We start from the raw sequence: 14,988 nt of genomic DNA on the forward strand, positions 1-14,988 counted from the left end.
TTTGAATATTCATACTCCTAGCATAATACCCAGTGAGAAGGGACCCCGAGGGGGCGTGTCAGCCAGCTGGTACTGACGTGAAAGGCTGGTGAGGAAGGTGGGCACTGCTCTGGGGAGGAGGCAGAAATCCTGAGGAGCTTAGAGGGGCAGAGCTGTGTCTGGTGAAAATCTAACATGGTGGTAGGATGTCAATTCTTAGACGACTTTTCTAGACGATCATGCCTGGAAACTGGAGATCTGCCAGCAGCTCGGGATGAACTAGCTTTGCCAATAGTTCAGCAGGGACTTCAGCCCGAGAGAAAGGTCAGCCCCTGTAGGAGCTGTGGAGGTGACATTTTCACAGCACAGGGATCTCCTCCCATTATAGAAAGCGATTCAACAAACGCTGAAGTGACAGACTTTCTGGGTTTGTTTCAGGTATGGAATCTTTAAATGTGGTGAGCACAGGGAGAACCGTAGACACAAAGAAAGGATTCAGTTTATCACGAGAAGCACCTCAGATGAGAGGACTTGAAACATGTAGCAACCCAATGCCATACCTGCCTTTTACTGTTTACCGTATAAAGCTGTCTGGTCACCTGGTCCTGCCATTCATACAGTGCAGTTTCCCAACAGCCCCAGAGGTGGGCAGTTATCCAAGGACTCAGAAACTGCCCTTTTTCATAGGTTTTCTTTTGGGGGTGTGTGTTTATGGCTATGTTTTCACCCCCCCGACCCATCCCCTCCAAAGGAATATGTATTTTTGAAAGTCAACAATCTAAACCTCTTGGTCTCCATCATTTATACTTTCTTTTGGTGACAGCCTGGGTCACAGGATTGATTACTGTGTAGGTTCACTTAAATGAATGAGGCTGGGAGGGGATATCTGTAAGGTTGGGGACATTGAGGTAAAGGACTTAAGATACTTGTTTTAACTCCTATTCTTCTGTAGGTGTAGGAAAAAAAGTGCAAATGTCCTCACCAAAACAGAACAGATCCTTTCTTGATACCAGAAATCAGAGTAATCTAAATCAGTACTTCTCAAGCGGGTGCTTAGGAGTCCTTTGGAAGACCGGTCAGCGTAGCTTCCCGGGCCCTACCCTGGGGAACTCGGGCGCGGCCTGGCGCTCAGAGCGCGCGCCTCCAGCAGTCTGCAGACCATGCACACGCTGCAGGTCCACGGACCTCTCTCTGAGGAGCCGGGCTCTAGCAACTTCGTTGGTCCTTGTTCCCAAAGCCCGAGTCCCACCCAGGGAGTACACTGAACACGAAGAAGACTCTGGAACTCTTTCCGGACCCCGGCTAGGGAAATCTGCACTGGGCTGAGAGCTCCCTGGGGGCGCTGGTTCCAGCCCTGCGCAGCACCCCACTGTCCCCCGACAGAAGGTCCGCAGTGCACGGTGGGCGACTCAAGGGCCACGACTGGGTGTATGTATCTCTGCGTCCCAGCACCTGCAGCACCAAGCAGGAAGTAGGCTGTCACAAAGGTTTTATAAAATAAATGAATGAACTAGAAGGCTAAACCATTTCCACTGAAATAATTTTTTTTTTTTTTTGTTCAAAACAGCACCCTGTCAGCACCTTCTTCCTGAAGTTATTTTAAGTTACCCCATAATAGAGAAAAATAAAAGACGATTTAATTTTGTTCGCATAGTTTTTCTTAGAACCAGTGTTTAAATATATGTTTCTGATGAGCTGTCTCCCCAAACACTGAAAGCTAAAGGCTGCCGGCACCCCGAGCTGTCTGTGCTCACCACTGCTCTCCCGTGCGCGTCACACGGAGGACGGACCTTGGGAACACGCAGAATTGAGCCCATGTTTTATTTCTTAGAACAACAAAATGTACAAATATACGTTTTCTCTCACAACAAAGCCACAGAAGATATGTAGCAAAACTGTTTACATATCACATTTCTATAAGCAATAGATGCTCAGATTTTGTTTACGTTTCTCTATTTGCTTCCTCTTTTTAGGAACAGACTTTATTCTTGTCTTTTTCCTTCTCATTTCCCCCCACATGTATAGGGTTTAGGAAGTCTGCCCACCTACAGAGCCAGGGGGGCTTGGCCTTTCTCTCCCCCCTTTGCATTTTGACTCTCAAAGGGGAAGCCTCCACAGAACTATGAGGAGGCCTCCTTCCCTCCAGTCCGCGCCCTTCTGCTCCCAGGGGATAAATCAGGGGATGTGTGACATATGAGACACATATGCACATACTCAGGGAAAAGGCCAAAAGGGAGAAATAGCATTAAATACTTGGGGTGCTTCATATTGTTCAGTATGAATGGGGCATGGAGTCGAGGTGGCATTGGGTGAGGATAAAGGAGTATCAGGGGCTAGATCATGCCTGTCCTGGACACCCAACTGAGGCGTCTGCTTTCTACTTGGGAGACAGTGAGAAGCACCAAGTTCTCTCCATATCTTGGCTGCTTACCACCTGTGGGCTGGCACTTGGCCACAGAGTGTTGGGGTCCATGGAGCATGTCTTACGTGGCTACAGTGGTTCATAAACTCACAAGGGTATGCTTTTACATCAAGTTCTTTAAAATCTGAATGGAAGGGTAAGATGGTCATTCATTTAGTGAAAAAGAAATCAATTCCTTTTTTAAAAATGCTGTTCTCAAGGTTTTACATCTTTAGCTTAAAAACTTAAGAATAACTATACCAGTTTGTGAGCTTCAATTTGTTTTATCCTATACTAAACAATTTGATTAAAAAAAATATCAGCTGATACACCATCACTCTTTTTGTTTTTCTTCCAGAAATGACTTCCATAGTTCATACAAATTAGTGCAATTTCAGGGGCACATTTAAAATTTGATGACAGAAGCTGAGAGTGTAAGGAAGTGATAACCGGACAATCTTTGACTGCGAGAAAATGACTTCCAAGCTCAGTGTTTTCCTACAATAAGAATTCATTAATTATTCACAAATTATACAAATGAGATAATTTTGTTAGAAAAAGTGATGAATGAATGTTTTTTTCTATTCAAAACATCTAGTACAAAGCCAAGCTGGTACATTGTCTCACCATTTTTTTTAGTAAGTCACTTATTCATATATTTCAAGAATGAGATCATTTGGTACAAAGAATACTATGATAAGGACTAAATAATTGTACTGAGTGATCATTTATGTTTGTATGTGTTTTTCCTAGATCACAAGACAGGAAGGAAGTGGTACTCACTCTGACTGGGGGTAGACCATGTGAAAAATTAATGACTGAAAAGGGAAATGACAGAATTATAGAGTTGTTTTGGAGAAAGGGAGAAAGCAATTGGGCATTAAAAAAAAATAGGTTTGCAAGAACTGCGTTTCTGTCAAGCCTTATACGTGCAGTGTCAGAATAAGAGACATCTTCCAGGGGCGGGGATCAGAGTGAGCTGAGCAGAAGGAGAGACTCGTACTGCAAAGTCTGAATGGGGAGGAAATAAAGGCACAGCCACAGAAATGACAAGGTCAGGAGAATGACCAAGCACAGGTTCAAAGTCAGAAGAAGAAGGAAGGGAAGGTTACTTTCAAAACTCTCTTTGCCGTTTAAGTCTTAAAATAGGAAAGGAAATTTTGTATAGTCTCTCTGTTCCTTTGTCATTTTTATTGGTCAGATTTTGAATTTCCAACAAATCATTTCAGTATAAATATTTCTACCCACAGCTGCTTTTCAAAGCCCTTATGAGAGCAGATGCTGATCCAACCAGTGACCAGTGAGCTCACCTGCAGGGTTCATTAGACAAGAGCGCTGGCAGCTCACTTCCAAGTGGGTGGAATTGGAAGCCAGAAGGTGAACTGGGAACACGGGTCACAGTCTCACAACCAGCTGAGGGGAGATGACATAGTGACCCAGGTGGAGAAAAACTCTGCTTCAGTATGGAGGAAACACTGAGAATCTCATGCGTATTTGAGGAGATTCAAATTCCACTTTTAAAATCTTTACCATCTATACCCTGATATATACTGGGAATTTGTCACAAACTTTGTGAAAAACCCCTTATGAATAATTGGGAAACATCTCATGTAAACATTCTTCCATAAAAATCTATCAGACAAATGTAACAGATGTAACTGTGCACTTGAAATACACACCTCTTAAGAGACTTTTCTGGCTTGACTTGTATGCTTAGCCTACCAACAATAGAGAGTTTTGAAGAAAGGGTAAGAAGCAGCTTAATTTAGGAAGGTAGTGTTGGGGGTAGATAAATGACCCCAAGACTACAGGCTGCTGCAGACCCAAGCTCCTGTGCTATGAAATAACTTAGTGACACAGTCAAGCTGCTTCCGGTTTGAGACTCACTTATTTCAACTGAACTAAAACCAATATAATTAAACTTCTTAGCAGCTGCACACCTTGTCTGCACACCTCGGGGCCGACTTGTTCTCTAAGGGGTAGCATCACCAACATAGAGCGCACACCCCTATCCAAAATAGCTGGGACTGGGTGCCACAGAGCACAGTTGCAAAGCCATTGTCTTAGATTATCTTCTGAAGTTCCTTTCAGCTCTACTGTCTGCAGCTTTCATATTGACCAGATTAACCTACTTAAAACAACAAAAACATGACTCCCCCCATCCCTCCCAAAATACCCCACCAGCAAAAGTGCAACATACCTTCCACAGCGGAAGGTTGCATGGGCTTTTTCCCTGTATTCCAAATGGCTGACTCTACTTTTTTTAAGGATTATTGTCTCTGACTGTTATTTTCATATATCACATCATTTGTACACCCAGCATGTCAGCTCATGTCATTTCAATTTTGCATTTCTCTTCTCAGGAACTAAGCATACTGCCAGCACTTCCCCCATTAGATTAACAAGAAAAGAAAAAGAGCTATTTGGAGGTTACTTAACATCTATATATTTTTCCAACTTGAAAGCCCAGTATTTTTCTTTTATGCCATATGTAATGAACATAGGCTGAACAATATCTTAAAATACATATATGTAATAGCATTTCAGGTATTTGTTGAACTTGGGGTGGTAACTCAAGGTCTCTCCCCGTGATTATAGCTATTCACTGAGCCTGTGAGTTACATTCCTGTTTGGAAAATTGGGGAAGGTGGCCTGGGGCAGGAAAGCTGGGTGCTCACTACTCAACGTGGGTACCTTGTTTACTCACAGAGGTTCTGCTTAGCAAGAGTACGAGGTGGTAAAAGTCTCGAATCGGTGGAGATAGCAGCAATACCTTCTGCTTATAAATATCTGCCCTACTCATTTTATCAAATGAGGATTTTTTACAGTACAGGTAACTGGTTCCCTTTTGAGGTACTTAAACTTCCTAGAGGGTCTTAAGGCCACTTGACGTCTATGATTTTAATCAGCTCCACAGCTAGGTTACAGCCTCCTGGGGGCAGGGTGTGAAGCAGGTGAGAAACAGCAGGGAAGGGCAGAGGCCATGCAGGCATGTCAGCATCCTCCTCTGCTAGACCTTAGGGTCTCATGAGTACAGCAGGGCTCAGTCTGGACCTCCAGGGCTGCATACAGACCCAGACTATTTTGTTTGACTACACACTGTTAAACAATTTAAAATCGACTGTAAACATTTAAAAAGAGTCCTTCTCTTGAAAAATCAGGATCTGTGGTGACACTGAGCCCGTTTTCAACCAGATGGCACTTAGGGGAAGCTGGTGACACTTTCTAGAGGGGTCAGCTTACGACACCATCCCTGTCACTCCCTATTTTTCTTACACAACAGTCTATTCTCCTCATTTCTGTACCTGGGTGATCCAAGGGGGCATTTGTAGCTATGACCTCAGAATAGATTTTACCATCTAGAATTACTATAACTCAGTCCTGAAGAAATCCAAGAGGATTCTACAGCTAATAAACCCAAGAGTTTTCCCATCAATTCCCACCACCCACCCACCACAGTACCTGCCATTTATAAAGCACTTACCACATGCCATGCACGTTGCTAAGCATTTATATACAAAAACTGATTTAATCCTCCCAGCTACTTTGTGAAATGGGTAGCATTTTCCCCATTTTGTAATAGTCATGGCCTGAGGCTCAGAGAGTCTGGTTCCTTCTTGTAAGGTAATACACCTACTATGTGGCCCTGGCCTGTTTTCATTCAGATTCTTAACTGGGAAGGCCCTGCTCTTACCCTCTGTAACATCCTCGTTCTCTTCGCAACGTCACGCGCATCAGTGACAGAGGAGCCAGCACCCCCACAATGAGAATGTTATGATGCAACAACTGCTTCCAACCCTTCATCCAGGAAACTTGAGTTGCGGTGGACAGAGCCTGAGGCGGAACAGCAGTGGCCCTGGGTTCTAGCCTTGGCTCTGGCCAAAGGAGGCTGCACTGGACACAGGCACTCCAGAGGGCCATCCCGTTTGACATGACGACAGACGTCTGAGCCAGATGGCAGTATTTCATTTTACAGATTAAAAAAGAAACTCAGAGAACCTAAATCGCTCACTCCAAAGTCTTCTGCTTAGTAAGTGGCAAAGCCAAGACTAGAAACTAGGACGGCGGCCCCCCTTCAGCTCCTTCTTGCCTCTGTGACATTCTATAAAGAGTGACCCTCTACATTTTCTGGTCTTCTACCTTCCGGCCTCAGTCTGAAATTAAGATATTAGGTCTGCCCTTTCTGTGTTTCCGAGAGTCAGGCGATGCTCAGGGGAATCGGTACACTAAACTGAAGTGGGGAAAATGTAAAGTAAGATACCGTGATTTCTCCGCGGCCTCCCACCCCCAATTACTAGTTACCAGAGTTATTTTTATATTACTTGACACAAATAAGGACTATTTGGGAATAAAACACAGGGTGATCATGCTTTATTCCAGTAATTTTTCAATTTAACCTAATGTAAAACTTTCCCCCTTCCTGGTACCATAATTATTGATGAATAGCTTTGCAGACAAGATGGCACTGATTGGGCTACTGCAGTGAGTCCGTTTACGCCCGTGCTGATTTCAGAGAGACAGCCCCTTTGACTAGCTTCAGTCAAATACATAGGCTTCTCTTTTTCACCGAATCATTGCTCATCTACCAATCTTTTCCGAGGAAAATGCTAACAGCCTGTGTCTGCTGTGAGTGTGAGCCGGACCACCACCACCGCTGAGGGTGTTTTGTTCTTTCAGTGTCTCAGGGTAGACTGGTTTGGAACCTCCAGGTTGTCTCCTTTCTGCACCCCTAGAGGTGTTTCTGTTCTTGGTGACTGAGTAGAGTTCCAAGAAGGTACCCAGGGAAAGCGTCACATAGGACACCGAGGGACAGGTGTCATATGACACTCACGCTTTATGAGTTTCCTCAGAGGTAAACGGCATCTAAATTATATTTAGATTCAGCCACCCCATTGATAAGGCGAAGAAAGCACTGGCCAGATGGTGCCGAGTACGACAAGGCAGGGGACACAGGTCACCCCCATCCCTTTTGCTATTGAGGAGTCTGAGACTCACTCAGGTCAGCCTCTAGGATGGGGGTGTGCTCACACTATCTCGTAGTACCAGAAGGAAGCTGGGTATCTTGTCCCATTAATCCGCTTTTCTCATTATTGCATTTTTATTTCATGTCGACCTTTATTTTCCTCTGTAGGCTCTATTCCCACGAGGACATGAGGACAGAACTGCAATCCTACTCAAAAGCTTACTTGCTGTTGGAAACACAAGGGGGTGGCTCTAGTTTGTCCCCTCTTTTTCTTCAGGGAAAGATCACAGAAGTTCCAGTGTCCCTTGCTTTCTGCACAGGCTTCCCCTACACATTTAAAAGGACACTCTCAGGCAGGTTTTGGACCAAGAAAAGTATGCTGTCTCTCTCCATGGTGCTTCCTGGCCGAGGCCCTCCCTAAGGAGGCTGTGTAGGGAAGGGAAGAACAAGTAGATGTCAACAGTAACCTTTCAGCTGTAATTTTGTGTCCATTTGCTAAAAAGGGCATTTCTCTCTTGGCAAAGCCATAGGGGCCAAGAGGGAAATAAACAGTTAAGAAGTGTGTGTGGAAAAGGTTATCCCTGTGAGGGTTCAATGAATACATACTGGCCAATTATAATAATTCCTAGTAGATTGTTACTTTTTATAATTGGAGCACTGAGGCAAATCTGCTTTTTAAGACACACAGGGGATGACCAGCACCGGGCAACTGCAGACAGGCTTTGTGGAGTAAGAGTGCCGGACTGGTCATCAGGAGAGAGGGCTGCTTTCAGTGCTGTCTGCACCTGACCAGGGACTCAGCTGTCTGGAGTCACCTTTCTAGTTCTCAGTGGTCCTGTCTGCTAGAATGGGGTTCAGTATGGACTGAATGTGTGCCCCTTCCTCACATTCAGCCTCCAGAACTGGGAGCAATAAATGTCTGTTATGTAAGCCACCCAGTCTATGGTATTTTGTTACGGCAGGTGAAGTAGATAAATATAGGTGATAATGACTAGCTAATTAAAATGACAGTGATTTACAGTTTACAGACTACTGGTAAAATTTTATCTCAGAGAAACTCTAGGAGACAGAAAGGGCAAAGTATTATTTCATAAATAAGAAAATACACTTCACACAGGTTCAAGATCACAAGGCTACCAAATGGAATTCAGTCAGAATAGAAACCTGGGTTTTTAAAGAAAAATTTGTTTATAAATGGTTGTGGTTTTCTTGTTTTCAGCATCATTATGTTGATGGCTATCAATTCTAGGTTTTAGATTTCCAGGCAGTGCCCAGTTAAACAGTGTCAAATTTATATCTATTTGTCTATCTATCTATCTATCTATCTATCTATCTATCTATCTATCTATCTATCTATCTATCATCACTCATCTGTCTTTAGAACTGTAATAACTATCTCCTTTGACCCAGTGGTTCTCAAAGTGTGGTCCAGCAGTGGGAGCTGAGGATGTAGAAATGGAAATTCTTGGGCCCCACCCCAGACCCAGTGGAAACTCTGGAGCTGGGACCCAGCACTCTGTGCTCTAACAAGCTGTCCAGGGGATTCTGAGGCTGCGAGCGTTGGAGATCCACTGCTCTCGTCTACGTTCACTTACTTGTTCCCCTTATAACTGGCTGACATTTGACATATTGCACTAAAGGATATGCAGCTGCAACTATCAGTCCTAAACCAACTCAATCCACAGCATACTGTTAAACCCATTTATGAAATGCTTGAACCTGTAAGTACAGCCTTCGTATAATAGCAACATTCTATAATTTTGTGTTGGCCTTTGTTACCTCCTCTGTCTACATGAAATTTTAAAACACTTTAGAAAATAAAGCTATTTGGGTCCAGCACATCGTAAACTGTGAATTAAGTTGACTTTAATTAAACACAGTAATTTAAAATATAATGAATTTATTATTTATTCAAAGTGGTTAATGTTTTTAATCCCACCCCTGAAATCTCAGTCACTTCAAAAGGAAATTCATGTGTACATGAAACCTATTCCTAAATCTATTAGTGAGGACATCAACACTAATCTAAGAATTTTCTGAAATGTTTTATATGCATCCCAAATAAATTTTGCCAATGACATTCCACCAAAAGAGAAGCATAACATTGCCATTTAACAATAAAACTAGACATTTCCAAGAGTACTTTTCTTATGTGGAAATAACACAGAAATAACCTTTTACCCTCTTGAATGTGGGCACCAGGAAGAACAAAAGGCACACACTCTGTGCTGCTTCTGTCATTAACTTGCCTATATAAGCCAAACAGTGGCTTTCTGTGGAAGTACAAGACTTGCAAATTAGCTGATAAAACGGTGTATAGCTTGCACAGCATTTGTGGGGTGACAGCTTCTGAATGACAGATTTAATGAGATTAGTAGACTTCTGCCCATTACAGCCTCCAACTATGCTTTTTAATCCTTAGATGTGCTTTTGGCACCATTTACTGAAAAGAGCTATTTGCAATTATATAAAGATTGACTTCCACACTTCTACCATCTTTCTGAAAAGTTAGGGAAAATAAACTGAACATAGAGATTGCTCCCCAAATAGTGTGTGTGTATATATATTATTTATATGTATAAATAATACATAATATATAATATATAAATACATAAATATGTAAATAATATATGTATTCTACAAGACGAAACAATATTAAACATGTATTTTACACACATACCTTTAATACTGATCTCTTAAACTCAGGGAGGATTTTTTTGTAGAATTATAAAGGCTAATTAGAATGTCTAACCAAATATTTTACTTACAGGTATCAACATTGTCATTGTCCGACCTAGGATTTACTCATGATGTGGACACTAAATAAACCGCCCCGCAAAGAAAAACCTGCTCTGATAGCCAACAGCAAACACTAATGCCAAGTCATATTCATAATTAATAACCTTCTAAAAATATATCATTTTATTGATTTTTTAGAGAGAGAGAAAGGGAGAGAGAGATAGAAACATTAATGTGAGAAACATTGATGGTCTGCCTCCTGCACGCCCCCTACTGGGGATCGAACCCGAATGTGCCCTGACTGGGCGACGAATTGGGACCTCTCAGTCCATCGGATTGGGACCTCTCAGTCCATCGGACAATGCTCCATCCACTGAGCCACACCAGCTGGGCACAATTACTCATTCTTTTTTTTTTTTTTTTGGTTCAGCTAGAGTGGGAGAGAGAGAGGGAGAGGAATAGAGACCCAGAAACATCGTGAAAGGGACACATCGAGTGGCTGCCTCCCACACGGCGCTGACCCAACCAGACAAACTGCAACGGAGGTACTGCCCTTAGTGGGAATCAAACCCGGGTCTCTGGACCGCCAGTTGATTCTCTAACTGCTGAGCCAAACCGGCCAGGGCCAATTACTCATCTTTTGAAATATGTTTGACATAAATGGTTCAGCAAAGCTGGGTCACTGCCATCTGGAGGCAATGGGTACAATGGCACTGGAGGGAATGCGGTAACTACATAGGGAAACAGTGACTGGACCAATAAAACTCTCCCAAACTCTCCCTCATTTGATTCAGGTATAGAAAGTGTTATTTTCTGAAGAAGGAGTAAAGTAGGTTTTCTCTCTCTCACTCTCTCTCTCTCATTTTTAAAAAGATTGCTTAACAGTTAATAAAATGCATTTAGGCAGGCCCAACCAACATGTAAATTTATGAAAGGTACCATGAGATAAAAAGAACCATGACTCCCTTGGGCTTCCCACTCTAAACATCTCAAATTCAGTTAAAACAAAAAGAAACTTTAGGAAACAAAGAAACAAAAGAAAATGGAGAAAAAGGCAGCTTTGGGGTAGGATGAAACTACAGAAAAGAGTAATAATTTACCTTCTACATGATTAAGAAAGAAATTACATAATAACTTTTTATTTTAATAGAGAATGTATAGGCATGAGCATGCTCGTGGTATACTGAATTGCATTCTACTAGTGCATTCAGCAGGCGGGGCCAATCCTTTGATCAAAATGCCAGTCTACAGACAGGATCTGTGGGGGATGGAGATGGCAGGTCCCAAGTAATAATTCTGGTAGAGTTAAAACTAGAGCTAACAGCCAGTGGAGCACTCGGGCTCCAGCTCCACTAATTACCTAAACTGACAATGTGGCACCAAGTAGAAATACAGACCAAACACTCTCCACCCGTGTTTACTCAGGAGCTAGAGAGTGAAGATAGGGCAAGAAAAACGCGGAGGTGGTTTATGGAGAAGCTTTGTTTGGCTAGTTTTTCCTAGAAGATCACTTCAGTTACTGCAATTATTCCTGGTCTAACAAGCAAGTCTGTAAGTACCTGTTTCTGGTTGCTATTTTCTGGTGGTCATCCCTCTGCCACTCCCCTCCCCCAGAAATACACACAATTGCTCCTTCAATGCAATCACCACAATGCAAAACAAAATGCACGATTAGGAAATTGTCCAAATTCAACTGGCCTTTCTGTAGCTTGCTGTCTTTCTAACCTCTTCATCTGCTCAGGTTCCTTTGAATTATTTCTTTATCTCCACCTGAGTTCACATCACCCTAAGGATCAGTGCCACTTACACATTAAATGCATGTGCAGTTAGCTTGTCTCCCCAATAATTAACAAAGATGTTAAGGGCTAAAGCCAATTCAGTGGCATGGCTGGATACTTTCCATTGCCTGGTGTGTCATTGTTTATGGTCTATTAAGCAGTTCTCATTTCACCTTATGGGCCCATATAAAACCCAAACTAGTTGTTTCTCAAATTATAGGCAGTATTACAGATATTAGATAGCTTCTTTTTGTTTTTTAAACATCATCTCTAAATTTACTGAAGACTAGCCGAGAAAGTAAATTGAGCAATTATATATATTTTAAACTACTTAGTTTTTTAGTCTTTTATCTCCTTTTCCCTAAATCATATTCATTGTTTTATACTAATGGTAGCATTTCTCATTTTCAAAATGATATACTTTCTGGTTCTTGTTTAAATCTATTTTTCTACCCAAATTATTATTGTTGTTTGGATTCAATTGTCAAGTGGGGCTTTTAATTTTCCAAACGTTCTCTTGTCTTGTTCTGCTGTATTTTTCATCATTCTTACATGCAGAACATACATGCTGACATGCAAAAGTCAGTGGAGGAGAGGCATCATAGGGGGAGGATTAGTTGCTCTCAAAATCTATCTTGTTATGCAGGCTTCTGCTAGGCAGGCCTCCCTTAGACAAGCCTGAGTGCTCAAGGGCTTCAGGTGTCAAAACTCTACAGTGAAACAGGAGAAAATGTACAGAAGCATTCACTTACCTGCTTTTGATCAACAATTATTTCGAGGTCTTCATCACTGCTTAGTTTTCCATATCCTTTTTCTTTACTTTTCTTGTGAAAGAATAATTTTAAATGATCATTTAGTTTCTTTCCATTAATAATCTTAATTCCCACTTAATACTTTTAAAAGATAAAGTTTACTTAGCCTTGTTCACTCATCATAATAATCATTCTTTATGTCAGTCTCATGGACAATAGCAAATGTTTTTATTGTTATGCTGTTGGTTTATAATTATTCATTAAGTATTTTTTGCTTAGCATCTTCCATACAAATTATATCTTGAATCTTCTCTTAATATTGTTATGCTTCTTTTTTCAATTCTATAGTTTTAGAAAAGACTCTTTAGTATTTTAACATAAGTAATTCCTTCAAGAGTCTCAGCACATTTTTCTTAAAGGTCAAAACTGCATTTAGTAATACTAGGCTTAAGACTTCAACTATTAAATGTGTCATTTTAATCCCTTATATATTTTTAAGAATAAGACAAATATTATGCAACTCAGATAACAAATCTTTAGATTTTTTACATTTGCTTATAAATCAGATAAAAACTAACATTGTAAAAACAACTCAGAAATAATTTCAAAAAGATAAATAAAATAATTTTCACAATTAGTTTGAAAAGTTAGAGGAGTACAGACCATTTTTAAAATGACTTTATTGGTATTTTGGCATTTTCCCTCCAATGACCATTCTCAATCTACCTACCTCATAGAAAAAATTTTAACATTGGAAAGGACATAGATCATGACAACCATTTTACTGTTGTGCTTATAGGAGAAAGACAGTTTATCTGAGTCTTTTCTTTCTTTCTCCCAATGCACTGGCTGATAGGAATGCCAGAAATGACATGTTTCTTCATAATTTCAGGAATCAAAGTACCTCTGTAGAGGACCAGTAACAGAAGGAAAAAATAATAATAATCACTATACAGTTAGTTGCAGTTCAAGGTGAATATTTTTTAAAAACAATTATTTCTTTAGGTATTAGCTACATCAACTAGAATTAAGGGAATTAAAAATATTTCTTATGTTTACACCTACTGTGCCATATTAGAATCCCCATCTCATTGGGGAAAAATAACTCCTGTATATCCTTCAGGGAACATGACACAAGTCTGTTTACACTGCAGGACATGATTCTTGTATCCTCCCCACCCCCCATAACATTTCAAAACCAGATTTCCACTTTTCCTCCCCAATAAACATACCTACTATTTTCATGTGTTTTTAAAATTGTTCTGTAATAAAGAGATTTCTGAATCTTCAAGTATTAGGATGCATAAACAAAGTCTCATTCATATATTAATGAATTTAGCCACTTAGAACAGAAGAGACGGCCACAGTATTTCTCTCAATTGTTATTCTTGCCTTCATTTGAGGTTCCATTTCAGGATTAATGGAAAACAAAAAGAACAAGGGTGGTTTCAATCAAGCTGAGTTTCTTCCTATCACTTTGCTTTTGTATCCTTTTAGTCCACTGGTTGCCATAGGATATTGTCCAGAGACCCTCTAATGCAAAACATTTAGAAATGCCTTTCCAAATATTGATCTGTATACGTACCAAGTAGCTCATTTGCATGGCTCGATTTCTGGACAAAAGGACATTAAGTAGAGATGGAATATGGGTCCTTCCATCCATTGCACTGTTGGACATCCCAGAATCCTTTGCACCAGCGGCAGTGGCTTCATTGCCAGAACTCTCTGACCAGAGAACCACAGATCTTGCCCAGCAACAGCATTTATAATATATGACAATAACTGAAGTATCCCTGAATCATTGTCTTGACTTTGTAAACATTGTGAAAATTTAGGCTAGCACAGAAAGTCATTGAAACAAAATTTTCTTATTTTCTAACTAATTTTTACCCAAGCACTATGTTCCCTGACTGCTATTTTAGTTTAATGTTTTGTTTTGTTTTAAAAAAAACACCTATTATTAATTAGTTTTATATTTCATCCCACACATACGGACTACTCAGCCTCTTTATCATACAAGCTCTCAGCTTTCCCTTTTTAATGCTCCACCCCAGACTTTCTTGTGATTAGCAAATCACTGCTATTTGATATAAAAATGTCAGCATTCATAAAACATAATTCAAGGTCACAATTTCTGCCAATACCAAACTCCACCTTTCCAATTTAACCCCAAATCTTTATCTGATACAGCAGTACATTTTCCTGGGAAGAGGCTAGATCAGGGAAGGAGATTACAGCCCCAAGTACTACAAGTAGAAGTTGGCATTTTCCAAAAGTGGGAGGAGGAATTTAGAGCTCTGTTCTGTACTTAAACCCCCAGTCTCCAAACAGTACGCAACTGTACAGTCAGAATTCTTACAGTTTTACTCCAGAGTT

The 14,988-nt window shown here is 40.9% G+C and overlaps 1 protein-coding gene across 2 annotated transcripts in view; it reads right to left on the reverse strand.

Annotated features, from left to right (window-relative positions):
• The window catches only part of PEX5L (peroxisomal biogenesis factor 5 like), a 159,915-nt gene extending 145,505 nt beyond the window's left edge, over nucleotides 1–14,410 (reverse strand). Inside the window, exons 1-2 of one of the 2 annotated variants that reach the window (XM_036243408.1) lie at nucleotides 14,198–14,410; nucleotides 12,613–12,684 (exon numbers count right to left, since the gene is read on the reverse strand). In XM_036243408.1, the coding sequence (XP_036099301.1) occupies nucleotides 12,613–12,684; nucleotides 14,198–14,290 (165 nt within the window). In that variant the 5' untranslated portion in view covers nucleotides 14,291–14,410. The remainder of the gene's footprint in view (nucleotides 1–12,612; nucleotides 12,685–14,197) is intronic. The other variant, XM_036243409.1, reaches the window with a different exon arrangement.
• Between the last annotated feature and the right edge of the window lie 578 nt (nucleotides 14,411–14,988).

The sequence above is a fragment of the Molossus molossus genome, unplaced genomic scaffold, assembly GCF_014108415.1.
Source record: "Molossus molossus isolate mMolMol1 unplaced genomic scaffold, mMolMol1.p scaffold_m16_p_5, whole genome shotgun sequence".
Lineage (NCBI taxonomy): Eukaryota > Metazoa > Chordata > Mammalia > Chiroptera > Molossidae > Molossus > Molossus molossus.